General features: G+C 46.0%; 1 protein-coding gene across 2 annotated transcripts in view; it reads right to left on the reverse strand.

The window, feature by feature from the left end:
* LOC139563409 (protein transport protein Sec23A-like) overlaps positions 1-18,183 on the reverse strand; it is a 43,462-nt gene that overhangs the window by 20,274 nt on the left and 5,005 nt on the right. For both annotated transcript variants that reach the window (XM_071382057.1, XM_071382058.1), the window contains exons 2-10: positions 17,833-18,066; positions 13,489-13,633; positions 12,771-13,087; positions 11,304-11,448; positions 10,699-10,857; positions 4,677-4,792; positions 4,225-4,348; positions 3,833-3,913; positions 3,505-3,594 (exon numbers count right to left, since the gene is read on the reverse strand). In XM_071382057.1, the coding sequence (XP_071238158.1) occupies positions 3,505-3,594; positions 3,833-3,913; positions 4,225-4,348; positions 4,677-4,792; positions 10,699-10,857; positions 11,304-11,448; positions 12,771-13,087; positions 13,489-13,633; positions 17,833-18,053 (1,398 nt within the window). In that variant the 5' untranslated portion in view covers positions 18,054-18,066. The remainder of the gene's footprint in view (positions 1-3,504; positions 3,595-3,832; positions 3,914-4,224; positions 4,349-4,676; positions 4,793-10,698; positions 10,858-11,303; positions 11,449-12,770; positions 13,088-13,488; positions 13,634-17,832; positions 18,067-18,183) is intronic.

The following is an 18,183-nucleotide window of genomic DNA, read 5'->3' on the forward strand; positions in this document are numbered from 1 at the left end:
CGTCACATCTGGAGGAAACCTGGCACCATCCCTACGGTGAAGCATGGTGGTGGCAGCATCATGCTGTGTGGATGTTTTTAAGCGGCAGGGACTGGGAGACTAGTCAGGATCGAGACAAAGATGAACGGAGCAAAGTACAGAGAGATCCTTGATGAAAACCTGATCCAGAGCGCTCAGGACCTGACTGGGGCGAAGGTTCACCTTCCAACAGGACAACGACCATAAGCACACAGCCAAGACAACACAGAAGTGGCTTCGGGATAAGTCTGAATGTCCTTGAGTGTCCCAGCCAGAGCCCGGACTTGAACCTGATCAAACATCTTTGGAGAGACCTGAAAATAGCTGTGCAGCAAAGCTCCCCATCCAACCTGACAGCACTTGAGAGGATCTGCAGAGAAGAAACTCCCCAAATACAGGTGTGCCAAGCTTGTAGCGTCATACCCAAGAAAACTCCAGGCTGTAATTGCTGCCAAAGGTGCTTCAACAAAGTACTGAGTAAAGGGTCTACTTATGTAAATATGATATCAGTTTTTATAAGTAATAAATTAGCTAACATTTCTAAAAACATGTTTTTGCTTTGTCATTATGGGGTATTGTGTGTAGATTGATGAGGGGAAAAAACTATTTAATACATTTTAGAACAAGGCTGTAACGTAACAAAATGTGGAAAAAGTCAAGAGGTCTGAAGACTTTCCGAAGGCACTGTATATTATTTAGTAGTCCTATATGTAAAGACAAGACTACATTAAGAATAGTCTGATGGATGACAATACTATCACTTGTGAATGATGTATTTATTATCACATGTGAATGATGCCTATAGTGTGCAGTAAACAAGAAACAGCGCATGCCTTTTTTTGGCGACTTTTTCAAATCATAGTCGCACACCTCATCTAGCCTAGCCCATAGGCCTTATTGTTTGATAAGGTTTGTATCACAACTAAAGCGGCCTAATAACTTCTTAAAATTAAGTACATTAATCCGCTTTACAACTGGTGTAGAGCCTAACTGGCATACATTGGATGACATGGGTCCCATTATGCCTGGCAAAAACCAAACACTGCATTCCACAGTAAGAGCCTCATATCAATGGTCAAGCATGGTGATGGTTTGGAGATGCTTTGCTGCCTCAGGACCTGGACGACTTGCTTTAATAGAAGGAACCATGAATTCTGCTCTGTATCAGAGAATTGAGCTGAAGTTAAAGTGCAGCTGGGTCATGCAGCAAGACAATGATCCAAAACAAACAATCAAGACTACATGAAAATGGCTAAAAAGCAACACATTTGAAGTTTTGGAATGAACTAGTCAAAGTCTAGACCTAATCCCAATTGGGATGTCGTGGCAGGACTTGAAACAAGCAGTTCATGCTTGAAAACCAACAAATGTCACTGAGTTACAGCAGTTCTGCATGAAAGAGTGGGCCAAAATTCCTCAACAGCGTTGTGAGAGACTGATCAACAACTACAGAAAGCGTTAGGTTGGTTGGAGTCATTGCAGCTAAAGGTGGCACAACCAGTTATTGAGTGTAAAGGGGCAATTACTTTTTCACACAGGGGCATTGGGTGTTACATAACTTTGTTTATGAAATATGGAATTGTTGTGTTATTTGTTCACTCAGGTTCCCTTTATCTAATATTTGGTTTTGGTTGAAGATCTGATAACATTCAGTATCAAAAATATGCAAAAGTAAAGTAAATTAGAAGGGGGACAAATACTTTTTCATGGCACTGTATGTAATATTTCTACAAATCGATACTTGGGAGTCAAAATATTGAGATAAAATCATCCAAAATAATAATATGTAACTCTAGGATTTTTTCCAACAACACTTACAATCAATATCCCAAACAGTCATTCAATAATATAGTGAGTAGTTCTCTCTCTCATTCAACAAATATAAAGACCAGTCCAACTTCCCCCACATTTCAAGAATGAGGCTCAATCTTGTACAGGTGATATGAAGGTCCCTCAGTAGCCAATTGAAACAAATCCTGATGGAATTGAAAAGCTAGCTCCAGTACATTTCTAAATGACGACTGTTATGAGGGGAAAAAGCTGAGCGCTTGAGATTATGAAATTAGCTTCTCAATGTTGGAGCAGAGCTGTAGAGCCGATGATGCCGAGTGGCTGGCTGGCAACACGGCATTGTTGGTTATTTTCTCTACCCCTCTCTCTCTCTCCCTCTCCTTAATTCAATCTCACTCACTCCCTCTCTATTACTCGCTCCCCCTCCCATCTCTTTCTCGCTCCCTCTCCCTCTCAGGCGCTACAGAGCGGCTCTGCGGAAAAGCCTGAATAAAATACGACGGCTGTTCCAACGCCCTCTGAAGAACTCCTGCCCACAGAGCACCGCCATCCAACTTGAGATAGTGAGCCAAGATCACCACCATTACAACATCTCCAACCCATCACTCTTGTCAGAAACCAACTCCAAAACAGGGTCACCAGAGGCCAAGTCCATGTCAGAGGTGACTATGGAGGATGGTAAAGACACTATGGACACTACACTAGGCTAGGACTCTGTCACTGTGGAGACATCTGGAAAACTAGCCTGACTACAGACTAGAATACAGACCAACTACAGACTTAATTTTATGAATCCCAGGACTCCCTGAAATAAAAGTGGCAATTGTTACTGAGTGAACAAAATTATTGAATGAAATGAAATACAATACAAGTTGGGACTAAACACCAGAGAAGGACCATATGAAGGATCATTGTGGCGACAGGATGCAACAGACTGACAGTCTCTAGTATGACCAATGGGATTGTGACACTTATGTCTTAAGTGGATCTATACACCAAGACCGCCATATCAGCGATCTTATCTGTTCTGTTTCTAACTAAAAAGGTTAGCTTACAATGCACATTGTACAGTCAATCAGGGACATTGGACCATTGTCTGTTTGAACTACAATGTTGAACTATAATGTTTGAACTAGATTGCAGACTGTACTAAACTGTACATATACAAACATTACTGTCTGTCCAAATGTGTTCTTCCTCAATAAATATACCTATGGCAACACTGCCTATCTAAAATCATTGAAATGTAATCTTTCAGTTTATCATAACTGGATGTATTGTATTAAAATTAATGTGATCATCTCAATTACATTTACAGATCCATCTTATTCTACTGTATGTTTCATAAAGAGGCCATAGTGGTTTAATATACGAGCACACCATCTGGTGGCATAGTGATGCCGTTGCACCTCTATCCAGTACCTCTGACCAGCCCAGTACAGCAGTGGAAGAGATCATTATGGAACAGCTAGTACCCTCTATGGTGGTGCAATCAAATTCTCTGAGTCTTTGGCACAAGTGGAACATTGCTCTGTGGATCACCTAATCTCAGATGACTGTGATATAAAAACGACTACTCAGCAATCTTGACAAAAGCTTTTAACACAAAATATGGCAACATAACACAAAATATGGCAGTTATTGCCAAAAGTAGCTTAGTGATCACAATCCAGAGTGTGTAATATGAAGGCATACCTGATTGACAACCTCAAAGTACACTGCCAGCGTGGTGTTATGGTCAAGACCACATATCTTCCATTGAGATGTGCCCCCTGTTCCAATTTCCTTTAAGGAAACAAACAGAAGGGATCAGTATCAGAATTACATTGTTCTAGAAGGGATCAGAAACAGAGCAACGTTGATACATCTCCTTCGGCAGAGATTCAGGACACACAATATTCTGGATTAACAACTACAGTTACAAAAGGGTTAACCGGTCAAAAGTACAAGTCTGTTCTGCATATCAGCTGATCGATGATGTAGAGTACTCGGTCACTGTTCTATGTATTTGACATCGACTCACATTTTCAGACACACACGGTCCTTTGGCATTTAATGACACACATGGCCCGATGGCTCCTGAAATCTTGATCTCTCGAGACGTCTGAAATGAAGAAGGACAGATGATATTAGAAGATATTAGCAGTTTGCGCACAATTCTATTTGGTAAATACAAAGTCAAGAAATATGATATTTCCCATAGAGTTTTATGGATAGAATCAACTATCCAAGAGAGCATGTCGCTCTGTTCCAATATCCACACTATGTAGAAGCAATGTATTGGGTATGCGTAGATATTGGAACAGTGGCTGTGTTCTAAAATTACACCCTATTCCTTAAAAGTGCACTACTAGTACACTATATTAGGTAAAACAGTACCCTTTCAGACACCGCCAGTCTGTGCAATGGCTCTACCTTTATCTCCAGAGTGCCAGCGAAGGCCATCTTGAAGGCTCCAGCCACATCTTTGGTAAAGACCCTCTGGAAGGTTTGTTTGAATAGTGAGGTGGTGAAAGAGTCTGCCATCACCATGTAGCCTCTGCAAAACAGATATAATCATAGGAGTTCAACTATACATAGGGTGAATCTCAGAAGTCTCTCTTCGCCGCCTCCTCTCTCCTTCCTTCTCTTCCTCAAAGCATCAGACGAGAGCATTGGAGAAGAACAGAGGACAAACTCTCCTCTTACTATGTGAGGAGCCAGTGTTAATGACATATGTGTGTGTGTTCAGCGTATCAAATGGCACTCTATTCCCTATGTAGTGCACTACTTTTGACAGGGCCCTGTAAGCCCTGGTCAAAGTAGTGAACTATATAGGGAGCCATTTTGGACTCAGCCTGTGTGTTCACCAGACAGAGTGTCCTCACCCGGTGTGATTGGAACAACACTTCATCTCCAGCAGTCCGGTCTGGTCCAGAGCACAGGCATAGATGTCTATGATGTGGCCGTTGGTGGAGGCACGGCTCGCCAATGCCTCGTAATGCTGAAAATGAAGAAAAGGGTTTTACCCCAACTTCATACAGGATAAAAAGAGGATCCAATATAAGGTTGTTTATTGGATCAAAAAGGGGTGGTGGGCGTGGCAGAGGACGTGGCACTACGCTCACTGGGCGTGGTTGAATTTCAGAGAACATTTTAGAGGCCTCCCATCTTGGTGGTGTAGAGTTGTTTTTGCATTTTTAAGTCAATTTCCTGTAATTCTACACATTTCTTCATTGAGCTGAGAGAAAAGTTTAAAACTGTAAAGGACATTTCCTGCAATTCTACACATTTTGCCATGGATCTGAAAGAAAATGTTGCAGTTTTAAAGCTAATTTACATCAAATCTACATATTCTGCCATGAAGCTGAGATAGCAATCAGTTTTAAAGCTAATTTCCTGCAATTCTAATGCTATGTCCTCTTGCTCAAACATAATGAAATCTATACTGTGTGGCGTACAGCAGGTCAGCCACCAGGGGGAGACTCGTCGAGGCCTGGTAACAGATGGAGTATACATCACGAGGCGATGACTCCATCTGCTGGACGTGCCAGGTCTCGATTGGCTCTCCAGCCAGGACTAATTGTGGCTGATTGGGAGCTGGTGAGTAATCAAGGGCGGATTGCTCACCAACTGTGCAAGGCCCATAAAGCTGCCAGAAGGGCAGCACACAGAAGGAATGGGGGAAGAAAGGACTCCCGTGGTATGGTTGACGGTTGCAGAGGTAAGAAGAGGGAGTTCAGTTTTGTGCCCGACAGGACACCGCCAGACCCGGAATACCAGAAGACGGCATCCCGGAGAGGGTCTCATAGGGGAGAGCCATAATTTTCTTTTTGATCTATTATTTAAATAAACACCCTTGAAACTGAGCTAATCCTTCTTTGTCCATGTCTGATATTGGTAAAGTCTTGACCAAACCCCCTGGTCTGCCACAAGTGATGGAGAATGTGGGCACGTCTGAGACGTGGTCAGATCAGGGTTGACGTTTACGCAGTATCAGCATGGACGAGTTGATAGCTCAGTTCGTCCGGGCCCAACAAGCACAACAGGCGGTTCAGGAACGAACGCTGGAGGAACAACGACTACAAAATGTCCGCCTCGTTGAGGAAGTCAGGAAGCTGCAAGGAGGAGCGTCTCCTGGATCACATCCCAACCAGTTTTTGATCAAGCTAACGGGAGACGATGACATCGAAACATACCTCTGTACATTTGAACGGACAGCACTACGAGAAGGATGGCCAAGGCCGCAGTGGGCAAGTCTGCTGGCCCCGTTCCTCTCTGGGAATGCCCAAAAGGCGTATTGGGACCTGAACGACGAACAGGCGGATAACTACGACGGACTCAAACGGGAGATACACAGCCTGGCCCATCGGGCTCAATGGTTCCACGACTGGAGGTTCATACCCGACGCATCCCCCCGTGCCCAGATGAGCGACCTACTGCGCGTCACCAGGGCATGGCTCCTCACGGACGTATCCACCCTCTCCATCCTCGACAAAGTGGTCACGGATTGCTTCTTACGGGCGCTACCCCATGACATGAAGAGGGCCGCGAGTCTATGCGCGCCCCAGACCTTGGAGGGCCTCCTGGAAGCAGTGGAGACGCATAAGAACACTCAGGCACTGCTGAGTGGGACCTGGGACGAGTCGGCGACCCGGCCGAGGGGACGGAAGGACAGCTCCACCGCTGTGTACCACGAACCGACAGTTGGCAGGGCCAAAGGACCGCAAACCCGTGGAGAGACGGCGGGGGTAGGGCCGACCCGCCATCGACGACCTCAGGTAGAGGGAGACCAAAGGAGGTGTTTTGAGTGTGGCGCACGGGGGAACATTGCCTGGAATTGCCCGGCTCGAGAGGAGTTGATGCCATCAGCTAGCCCCGGAGGCGAGGTGGGTCACGCTGTGAACTATGTCACCTCCTGTTGGGCACACCACGGATCAACTGCCCCCATGGTCCCGGTGAAGGTGGACGGACACGACACGGAAGCGCTATTAGACTCCGGAAGCATGGTTACGCTCGTAACCATGAGCCTGCTGAACCAGGAGACCGAACGGGGTAGGGAGATGTCCATTTCCTGTGTTCACGGGGACACAAAGCGGTATCCCACTGTATGGACCAACATCGTGACGCCACAAGGGAGCTGTCAGATGATGGTGCAGCACCAGAGCTGCCGGTACCCCTCCTAGTGGGACGGGATTGTCCGCTGTTCGCGGCCCTATGGTGGCCAGAATTGAGGAAGAAGGTACGAGCCGGCCAAAGAAGAGAGCGGGGACGACCAATAGCCTGTGCGGCCTGGAAGCAGCCGGTTAACCAGCATGTGTCTACGGCTCCGGAGTCGGAGGGGGCGCCGGAACCCGATTCCCCTGGGGAACCCCTGGAGAAGGAGCCCATCCTCCCCCTCCTTGATTTCGAGGGGCCAGTAGAGTTCCCCGCTGGGGGCCAACTGAGGGGACAATTCGGGACGGCCCAGTGGGAGGATCCAAACTTGAAAGCTGCTGCCGCCCAAGTGATAGCGGTGGATGGACAGCTACTTCCGGGGGTGAGAGACTGGCGATACCCCCATTTCCAAATTAAGAATAACCTTTTGTATCAGGTGTCGCGCCAACAGGGGGAACTTCGAGAGGTATTGTTGCTGCCCCGACGGTATGTAGGAACTGTTCTTCAGCTGGCCCACACCCACCTGTTGGGGGCGCACCTGGGAATGGAGAAGACCCGGGAACGGATCGCCGCCCGGTTCGAGGAAGGCAGTGGAAGACTACTGTCGCAGCTGCCTGGAGTGTCAACTCACTGCCCCAAAAGCACAATTCAGAAACCCTCTGGTCCCCCTGCCAATAATCGGGGTGCCCTTTGAACGCATCACCATGGACATAGTGGGACCCCTGGTAAAGACTGCACGAGGACAAAGGTACATCTTGGTAATCGTGGGCTATGCCACCCGGTATCCCGAAGGCCATTCCCCTACGGGCGGCGGTGTCCAAGGGAATCGCCCGTGAGCTGTTCCACCTCTTTATCCGGATGGGCATCCCGAACGAGATCCTGACAGACCAAGGTACGGAGTTTATGTCCCGCCTCATGAAAGAGTTGTGTGCCCTCCTGCAGATCAAGCAGATCCGGACCTCCGTTTTTCACCCGCAGACGGATGGGCTCGTCGAGCGCTGTAATAAAACGCTCAAACAGATGCTGCGGAAGGTCATCGAGCAGGATGGGAAGAACTGGGACCAGCTACTACCCCATCTAATGTTCTAAAGCCGAGAAGTACCCCAATCCTCCACTGGGTTTTCCCCGTTCAAACTTCTCTATGGAAGGAGGCCACGCGGCCTATTGGACCTCGCCAAGGCGGTGTGGGAAGCCCAACCGACCCCCTTACGCAGCAAGGTAGAGCAAGTGAAGACGATGCGGGAGCGGATGACAGCCATTTGGCCAGTCTTGAGGGAACATATGGAGAAGGCCCAATGCGCCAATGCCCAGGTCTACAAATCGGGGAGCCCAGCCCCGAGAATTCCAGGTGGGAGACAGGGTGTTGGTCTTGATCCCCACGGCCATATGTAAGTTCCTGGCAAAATGGCATGGACCATACGAGGTGATCGAGAAGCTGGGACCTGTCAATTACCGCGTACGGCAACCGGGGAGATGGAAACCCCAACAGATTTACCACGTGAACCTGTTGAAGAAGTGGCACGAGAGGACAGCCTTGGCCGTGTTATGGTCGGGACCCAGGATGCTAACGGTACCAGTGGAGGTCCCGAGCAATGAGGACCTCGACCCGGCCCAGAAGCAAGAGCTCAGGGAGCTCGTCGATCGGAACACGGCGGTCTTCTCCAAGAAGCCGGGCCGCACGACCCTCATTGAACACCACATCCGTACCCGGCCCGGGGAAACGGTATGAAAAAGGCCATATCGGATTTCGGAGGCCCGAAGGGAGGCCGTGAAACAGGAAGTGGAGGCTATGCTGAGGATGGGGGTCGTGGAAGAGTCCCACAGTGCATGGTGCAGCCCCATCGTGTTGGTGCCCAAACCGGACGGTAGCCTCCGCTTCTGTAACGATTTCCGGGGGGTGAAAGAGATCAGCTGTTCGACGCATATCCCATGCCGAGGGTGGACGAGCTCATCGACCGATTGGGAAAGGCCCGGTACATCAGCACCCTTGACCTGACCAAAGGTTATTGGCAGGTACTTTTGGCAGCCTCCTCCCGGGAGAAGACGGCGTTTTCGACACCAGACGGGTTGTATCAGTACCAGGTGCTCCGGTTCGGTCTCCACGGAGCCCCGCCCACATTTCAACGGCTGATGAACAGAGGTGGTGCTGGATGCGCTCAGACAAGCCGGGTTGACCGCAAACCCCAAGAAATGCAAGCTAGCGTTCGAGGAGGTGGAGTACCTGGGGTATTTGATCGGACGGGGGAACGTCAAGCCCCAGGAGAGGAAGGTTCAGGACTGGCCCGTTCCACGCACCAAGACACAGGTCAAGTCCTTCCTGGGACTGGCACGATACTATAGCCGGTTTATCCCCAACTTTGCGGCTATAGCTTCCCCCCTCACCGATCTAACTAGGGCCCGCCTCCCGAAAACAGTGAAATGGACAGACGAGACAGAAGCGGCGTTCAACGGTCTGAAGGAAGCGCTGTTTTCCCATCCGATTCTCGTAACGCCCGATTTCCAGGTGCCGATGGTGGTCCAGACGGACGCATGTGATATGGAACTAGGGGCCGTTCTGTCCCAGGTACACGAGGGGGAGGAGCACCCCATCATGTACATCAGCCGAAAGCTGATGCCTAGGGAAAATAAATACTCTATCGTTGAGAAAGAGTGTCGAGCGGTGAAGTGGGCGCTAGACACTCAAGTATTACCTGCTAGGTACCCACTTCACCCTGGTCACGGATCATGCTCCCCTGGTCTGGATGGCCAGGGGAAAGGACACGAACGATCGGGTCACCAGGTGGTTCTTGTCCCTTCAACGCTTCTCTTTTTCTGTTGTGCACAGGTCAGGGGGCGAAGCATGGAAACGCAGATGCCCTATCGAGAAGGGAGACCTACGTTGCACTGATGACAGTCCCCTTCCCGACAGAGCAGGTCAGCCACCAGGGGGAGACTCGTCGAGGCCATGGAGTATACATCACGAAGCGATTGGCTCCATCTGCTGGACGTGCCAGGTCTCGACGGGCTCTCCAGCCAGAACTAATGTTGGCCGATTGGGAGCTGGTAAGTAATCAAGGGCGGATTGCTCACCAGCTGTGCAAGGCCCATAAAGCTGACAGAAGGGCAGCACACAGGTGGAATGGGGGAGGAAAGGACTCCCGTGGTATGGTTGACGGTTGCAGAGGTAAGAAGAGGGAGTTCAGTTTTGTGCCCGACAGGACACCGCCAGACCCGGAATACCAGAAGACGGCATCCCGGAGAGGGTCTCATAGGGGAGACCCATTTTCTTTTTGATCTATTATTTAAATAAACACCCTTGAAACTGAGCTAATCCTTCTCTGTCCGTGTCTGATATTGGTAAACGTCTTGACCAAACCCCCTGGTCTGCCACAACTGATAAATTCATTGTTTGGGGAATTTTCTATTCTACCTAACTGTCTAACTTTTATGGTGATTGTTAGTTCTCAAATATTATAAAAATACATTTAAACATTTAGGCGGCCAGAAAAAACACTTAGGAGGCCCGCCCAAGGATTTCCATGGGAGAAAAATCCCATAATATAATATACAGAAAAAGGTAATACCTGTTTGTAACTTGTTATGCTAAAACACACATCTAGCCATTTAACTGATTGTCTCACTTTAATGTGGTGTAACACACGAGTTCATCATCATTCACAGACAGTGGCAACAGACCTGAAAAAAGTTCAGATCATGGTAAACTCATCTAAATAACAGGAAAAGTGAACAGTCAAAGGTTGAGCCAAAACTTACTTTGGTCCCCTTTTTCATGAACTTGGCGTTGTCCTTCTCAATGTCGTGCCAGGAGCGAATAGGGGTCTTTAGCTCATCTCCTACCACCATGCCTGGACCCTGAGTGGCTGGACCACCGATGAAGGTCATGATGCGTGCCCCAGTGTTAGGGAAGGTGCACTGGATGGGGTAAAAAAGGGACATTTTATTTCAAAACATTTCTATGAAGCTGAGTAAACAATGCAACCAAACACAGACTAAAGCTAGTAATCCTGGCCTATTCCCACGGCATAATAGGTTTATACATTTTACAAATCCTACTTCATACAGAGGAACACAGGGAAATATGAATTTGAAGTAGTGTGCGGGGGCTGATCAGACTAAAACGGTAATATTGAAAATGGTGTCATTGAAATATGTACCATTATATTCCAATGACAAATATGAACAGACCTGAGTTTTAATATTATTTAAAATCTTTCAAACACTTTGAAAACACTTGCTTGAGTCTGCCTGAGACGCCAGATTTTATTAGTGCTGTTGGGTCAGGAAAAATCTAAATCTTTAAAATACTATTTGAACCCAGGACTGCATTGAGGCAGTTTATATTTCTGTCTAGGTCTAACCTCCAGCAAGCCAACAGCGATGGACATGGCCGACCCTAACGAGCGGAGGGGGCGTTTGCCCTGAGTGACAGGCCAGGGATCCCTCTGGAGCTCTCCAAGCAGGTCTGTCAGGTTCATGTCAATCTTCTGGACAGGCTGGAGGAATCTAGGCAAAAGGAAATAAGTCTTAAGATTAGTCTAATTTTGTGTCATGCTAAATTATTTTTATGTACAGTACCAGTCAAAAGTTTGGACACACCAACACATTCCAGAGTTTCTTTATTTTTTACTATTTTCTACAATGTAGAAAACTATGAAATAACACATATGGAATCACATAGTAACCAAAAAAGTGTTAAACAAATCAAAATATATTCTTCAAAGTAGCCACCCTTTGCCTTGATGACACCTATTTAATAGGTTTGATGTCTTCACTATTATTTTACAATGTAGAAAATAGTAAAAATAAAGAAAAACCCTTGAGTGTCCAAACTTTTGACTGGTACTGTATGTACTGTCATGGCATTGGTGTGTGGCTGTATGTGTATTTTTTTCTTATACATTCAATAAATCAATCAAATCAGCCAATTCAACCAATCTACAGACCACAATCAAAAAGGTACTATACTGAACAAAATTATAAACGCAACATGCAACAATTTCACCGATTTTACTGAGTTTATATAAGGAAATAAGTCAATTGAAATGAAATAATCTATTGATTTCACATGACTGGGCAGGGGCGCAGCCATGGGTGGGCATGGGAGGGCATGAGCCCACCCCCTTGGGAGCCAGGCACACCCACTGGGGAGCCAGGCCCAGCCAATCAGAATGAGTTTTTCCCAACAAAAGGGCTTTATTACAGACAGAAATACTCCTCAGTTTCATCAGCTTTCCAGGTAGCTGGTCTCAAACGATCCCACAGGTGAAGAAGCCGGATGTGGAGTCCCTGGGCTGGCGTGGTTACATATGGTCTGAGGTTGAGGCCGGTTGGACGTACTGCCAAATTCTCTAAAACTGCGTTGGAGGCGGCTTATGGTAGAGAAATTAACATTAAATTATCTGGCAACAGCTCTGGTGGACATTCCTGCAGTTAGCATGCCAATTGCATGCTCCGTCAAAACATGAGACATTTGTGGCATTGTGTTGGGTGACAAAACTGCACATTTTAGAGTGGCCTTTTAGATTCCCCAGCACAAGGTGCACCTGTGTAATGATTATGCTGTTTAATCAGCTTCTTGATATGCCACACCCGTCAGGTGGATGCCTTATCTTTGCAAAGGAGAAATGCTCACTAACAGGGATGTAAAAAAATGTACGCACAAACTTTGAGAGAAATAAGCTTTTTCGTGGTCTGAAAAATGCCTGGGATCTCTTATTTCAGCTCATGAAACATGGGACCAACACTTTAGATGGTGCGTTTATATTTTTGTTCAATATACAATGTCAAAACAATGCTGTAGACTGTAGCTTTGAAGAGTGGTTTACCTGTTGGAAAGGGGGGGCTGTGGAGCTTGTGGTCCCCTTCCTGCCTGTGCAGCAGTGGGTTTGGTCAAGCCCAGCATCTCCTGCAGCTGCTTGGCGTTAAGGTCTTTAGTTCCCCTGAAGACGTAGCTCTTTGAGATGCCATCGCAGCCCAGCTCGTGGACCTGGATCATGCGTCCGAAGGTGATGAGGCCAACCAAGGCTGTAGGAGGCAGCAGCGACAGGGACATCTGTAAGGACTCCTTCAGAGCCTGCAGGTCTTCATCCTCCATGCAGGTGTCCACCACGTACAGGAAGACCAGAGGCATCTGGGGACCTCTCTGTGGGGTAAAGAGAGAGAACCTAGTCAACTATCCTATTGCATTAAACAGTGAAAGGATGCTAGAATCCAACAGATGACTGACAGTCTCATTTTCACCCCTCTGTGGGGGCCAGGGGGGACAGCAAACTAATTTTAAGGTGGACTAATAAAAAAATGACAAAATGGTTTTCAAGTAACATTATCAAGATGTATGAGAGGTCCATCACAGGCCTTGTTTTAATGTACTAAATGAAAATGAAATAACATAAAAGTGTAGGAAAGATGAGATCTTATCTGAATGCTGTTAAAAACTATTATAAAACTGATCAAATTGAGATAAATCAACATATTTTGATTTGGGGGGAAAAAAATACTGTATTACAATTCGAGAATCCAGCATCGATCAAATAGAAACATTACCTGGACAACATATTCAATGGTGGAGAACTGTGGCAGCAGCTCAGCTGGCTGGTTCACCTCTGATATCCCAGCATAGGTAGGTGGAAACTGATTTCTCTGATAGCAGAAGTTGCAAGCCCACAGTTTGGCTCCGTAATCCACTTGGCTAGGTTGAGAGACAAAATGATTGTGGTAAAAATCTGAGAGAGAATGACCACACAGTTTAGTGGCAATTCCACTGTAACAGAATTACACTTTGACTGATTTCAAAATGTAACAAACAATACAACTCTATGCACAAGGATTACGAAGAAAATGTACACAGAACAATTCACATACACATTTACTGGAACAATGTGCAGATGCAAAGTTTGGTAACAGAACTACGGTAAAATGTCTGTTTTTTATGCAACCACATTTTCCAAAAGCTCTTAAAAATCTGCTCTGAATTACAATTCAAAGATGTGGCATGACACATTGAATTGAAAAAAATATATACAGTATTATGGTTATTGTGTCATGCCACATCTTTCTTACAGTAGGAGACAGAATCCGGTAACAGAATAACGGTAACAGAATGACATCACGGTTCCCTGATCTGTACTATACAGAAATTCATCATTATGGATATGTATATCATTCTCTTTTAGAAAACATCTACCAAAAAGTCTCAAGACCCCTTTTCCATCTGTTTGACCAGAACCCAAAGCCTTTACTTAGTCCAAATTTTTATATGCCTTAATTTCTCAAACATATAGACTCTTAGCTTTCATTTGACACCCAATTTGACATGCTCCTATGAACTTCACATGTTGGTGGTCATGGGTCCTTTTACATGGAAATGCTCCCAGACTACAACTATTTAAACAGTACATGTGAACCTTCTGAAGACTGAGGATGTGTAAATCACCTGATTACAGTTAGGCTACAAATGGAGGAGTAGACTACAAGTTATGAATGAGGGAGGGAGAGAATAAAGCAGGGGTCTCCAACCTTTGAGCATGAGTGCTACTTTTACAAAATGAAACGTTGTGAGCTACTGATGTTTTTTCTTTAAAAAAAAGGCACAATCTTCTCCTCTCCCCTGCAACGCAACTCAGCTCCAGGTCCTTAGTGTAAAAGAGAAAGACGTGCACTGTTTTCCGTCAATATACCTGGTAAAATAATGGTGAATAAAAAAAACTCTAAAGGGGCCCTATAAAATCAGTTTTCTCCCTCCCCAAATTATGTTTAATATTTTCCAAAATTATGTTCCTAGTTTTATTTTTCCTGGTTTGAATTAATTTCACACTCAAAATTACAATGGTTCATAGAGAAACAACGAAATTGGATGCTCCGAGTCGATGCTTAAATCACATCAGAAGACCATTTTTGGGGGGGTATAGAAAAAATAAGTAACAAATGTAGATTTGTGTAATTCCCCTTTAATTGCGCATCGGGACCTTTAATTGCACATCTAGTGTGCCATCTAATGTGCCAGTCTAGCGATGATTCTGTACTGCTGCTGCTCATTTCATGGCAAAGTTTTCAAATAACAAATAGATACAAATGATATACTTTTGCCAGGTAAGCCAACTGTGCAGTTAACATTTAATTGAGAAGGTTTTGGGGAAAGTATTTCTGTCAACTCACAAGACGGTAGAGGTCGACCGATTATTATTTTTCAACGCCGATACCGATAATTGGAGGACCAAAAAAAGCCGATACCGTTAATCGGCCGATTTTGTAACATTTATTTGTAACAATGACAATTACAACAATACTGAATGAACACTTTTATTTTAACTTAATATAATACATGAATCAAATCAATTTAGCCTCAAATAAATAATGAAACATGTTCAATTTGGTTTAAAGAATGCAAAACAAAGTGTTGAAGAAGAAAGTAAAAGTGCAATATGTGCCATGTAAAAAAGCTAACGTTTAAGTTCCTTGCTCAGAACATGAGAACATATGAAAGCTGGTGGTTCCTTTTAACATGAGTCTTCAATATTCCCAGTTAAGATGTTTTAGGTTATTATAGGAATTATAGAACTATTTCTCTCTATACCATTTGTGTTTCATATATCTTTGACTATTGGATGTTCTTATAGGCACTTTAGTATTGCCAGTGTAACAGTATAGCTTCCGTCCCTCTCCTCGCCCCTACCTGGGCTCGAACTAGGAACACATCGACAACAGCCACCCTCGAAGCATCGTTACCCATCGCTCCACAAAAGCCGCGGCACTTGCAGAGCAAGGGGAACAACTACTCCAAGTCTCAGAGCAAGTGACGTTTGAAACGCTATTAGCGCGCACCCCGCTAACTAGCTAGCCATTTCACATCGGTTACACCAGCCTAATCTCAGGAGTTGATAGGCTTAAAGTCATAAACAGCACAATGCTTGAAGCATTGCGAAGAGCTGCTGGCAAACACACGAAAGTGCTGTTTGAATGAATTTTTATTTTTATTTTGTATCTGTTATTTTACCAGGTAAGTTGACTGAGAACACATTCTCATTTACATCAACGACCTGGGGAATAGTTACAGGGGAGAGGAGGGGGATGAATGAGCCAATTGTAAACTGGGGATTATTAGGTGCCCGTGATGGTTTGAGGGCCAGATTGGGAATTAAGCCAGGACACCGGGGTTAACACCCCTACTCTTACGATAAGTGCCATGGGATCTTTAATGACCTCAGAGAGTCAGGACACCCGTTTTACGTCCCATCCAAAAGACAGAACCCTACACAGGGCAGTGTCCCCAATCACTGCCCTAGGGCAGTGTCCCCAATCACTGCCCTGGGGCATTGGGATATTTTTTAGACCAGAGGAAAGAGTGCCTCATACTGGCCCTCCAACACCACTTCCAGCAGCATCTGGTCTCCCATCCAGGGACTGACCAGGACCAACCCTGCTTAGCTTCAGAAGCAAGCCAGCAGTGGTATGCAGGGTGGTATGCTGCTGGCTCAAATAAATGCTTACGAGCTTGCTGCTGCATACCACCGCTCAGTCAGACTTAATTATAACATAATAACACACAGAAATACGAGCCTTAGGTCATTAATATGGTCAAATCCGGAAACTATCATTTCGAAAATAAAATGTTTATTATTTCAGTAAAATACGGAACCGTTCCGGAAATGAATTGGCAGATATTGGCTTTCTAAGCCAGTAGTGTCTAGCCAGGGGTGGGATAATGTCAATGTTGCGTTGGTTAGATAGCAGCTGGGAGTTTCCGGTGTCTGATACAAGGTAGATTTGTTTATGACAGTTAGAGGTGGAACACGTGAAAATTGCATGTACTTTCAGAATTGTTTGGCGAGCTACACATAGGTGGTCGGCAAGCTACTGGTAGCTCGCAATTGACCTGTTGGAGACCCCTGGAATAGGGAATGCTGCTTTGTTCCAGTGAAAAATAAAAAAGATTTGGAGTACAATTATCAAAATGTACCAGGCATTTATACACTCAGTGGCCAGTTTATTAGGTAAACCACCCTGTTCACAAAAATGGTTAGCTCCTACAGACAGTGAGTCACGTGGCCGTGCTATATAAAGCAGACAGGCATCCAGTTAGTGTTTGAGTGAACGTTAGAATGGGCAAAACGAGTGACCTAAGCGACTGAGCGTGGAATGATTGTCAATACCAGGCATGCCGGTTCCAGCATCTCAGAAACGGCCGGCCTCCTGGGCTTTTTACGCACGACAGTCTCTAGGGTTTACCGAGAATGGTGCAACAAACAAAAAACATCCATTCAGCGGCAGTCCTGTGGGCGAAAACAGCTTGTTGATGAGACAGGTTGATGGAGAATGGCAAGAATTGTGCAAGCTAACAGGCAGGCCACAAACAGTGCAATACAACAGGGGTGTGCAGAACAGCATCTCAGAACGCACAACTAGTCGGTCCTTGTCACGGATGGGCTATTGCAGCAGACGATCAGAACAGGTTCCACTCCTATCAGCTAAAAACAAGAATAAATGGCTACAGTGGGCAGGCAATCACCAAAACTTGACAATTGAGGAGTGGAAAAACATTGCCTGGTCTGACGAATCCTGGTTCCTATTGTGTCATGCTGATGGCAGCCAGGATTTAGCATAAGCATGGGTCCATGGCAGGGTCCATGGCCCCTCCTGCCTTGTGTCAACGGTACAGGCTGGTGGGATGGTGTGGGGGATGTTTTCCTGGCACACGTTAGATACCTTGATACCAATTGAGCAGTGTTTCCATGTCCCAAAGAATTCAGGCTGTTCTGGAGGCAAAGGGGGGGGGGGGGTCCGACACAGTACTAGATGGGTGTGCCTAATAAATGGGCCACCGAGTGTAGTGTATATCTGCCTTATTTGAAACGTGAAAAATACAAAAGTGAAAAGGTATTGTTGTCTTACCAGAGCGGGTTAAGGACCGCGCGGCAGGTTGCCCTGCTACACAACACAGGCTCATACTGTATTGGGGGCAAGTCTGGGCGCTCCTTCAGGGGGGTGAACAAAGAGGCCACGGGGACCACCATGCGGGTGGCCTCCAGACGACTGGAGGGCCAGACGTTCCAGCTGAAACGCACCCCATCACGCTCCTCATTCTGGGCGATAAACTCTGGGAAGGTTGCCATTGCACCCTACAGACTGAGAAGGAGAGAAAGGAGTGGCTGCATGTTATAGCAATATAAGCTATACATTTTATGGTCATGATTCCATTTGATATTTCAACATAGCATTAATTATATAATAGTCCACTGCACT

The sequence above is a fragment of the Salvelinus alpinus genome, chromosome 34, assembly GCF_045679555.1.
Source record: "Salvelinus alpinus chromosome 34, SLU_Salpinus.1, whole genome shotgun sequence".
In the NCBI taxonomy this organism is placed as follows: Eukaryota; Metazoa; Chordata; class Actinopteri; order Salmoniformes; family Salmonidae; genus Salvelinus; species Salvelinus alpinus.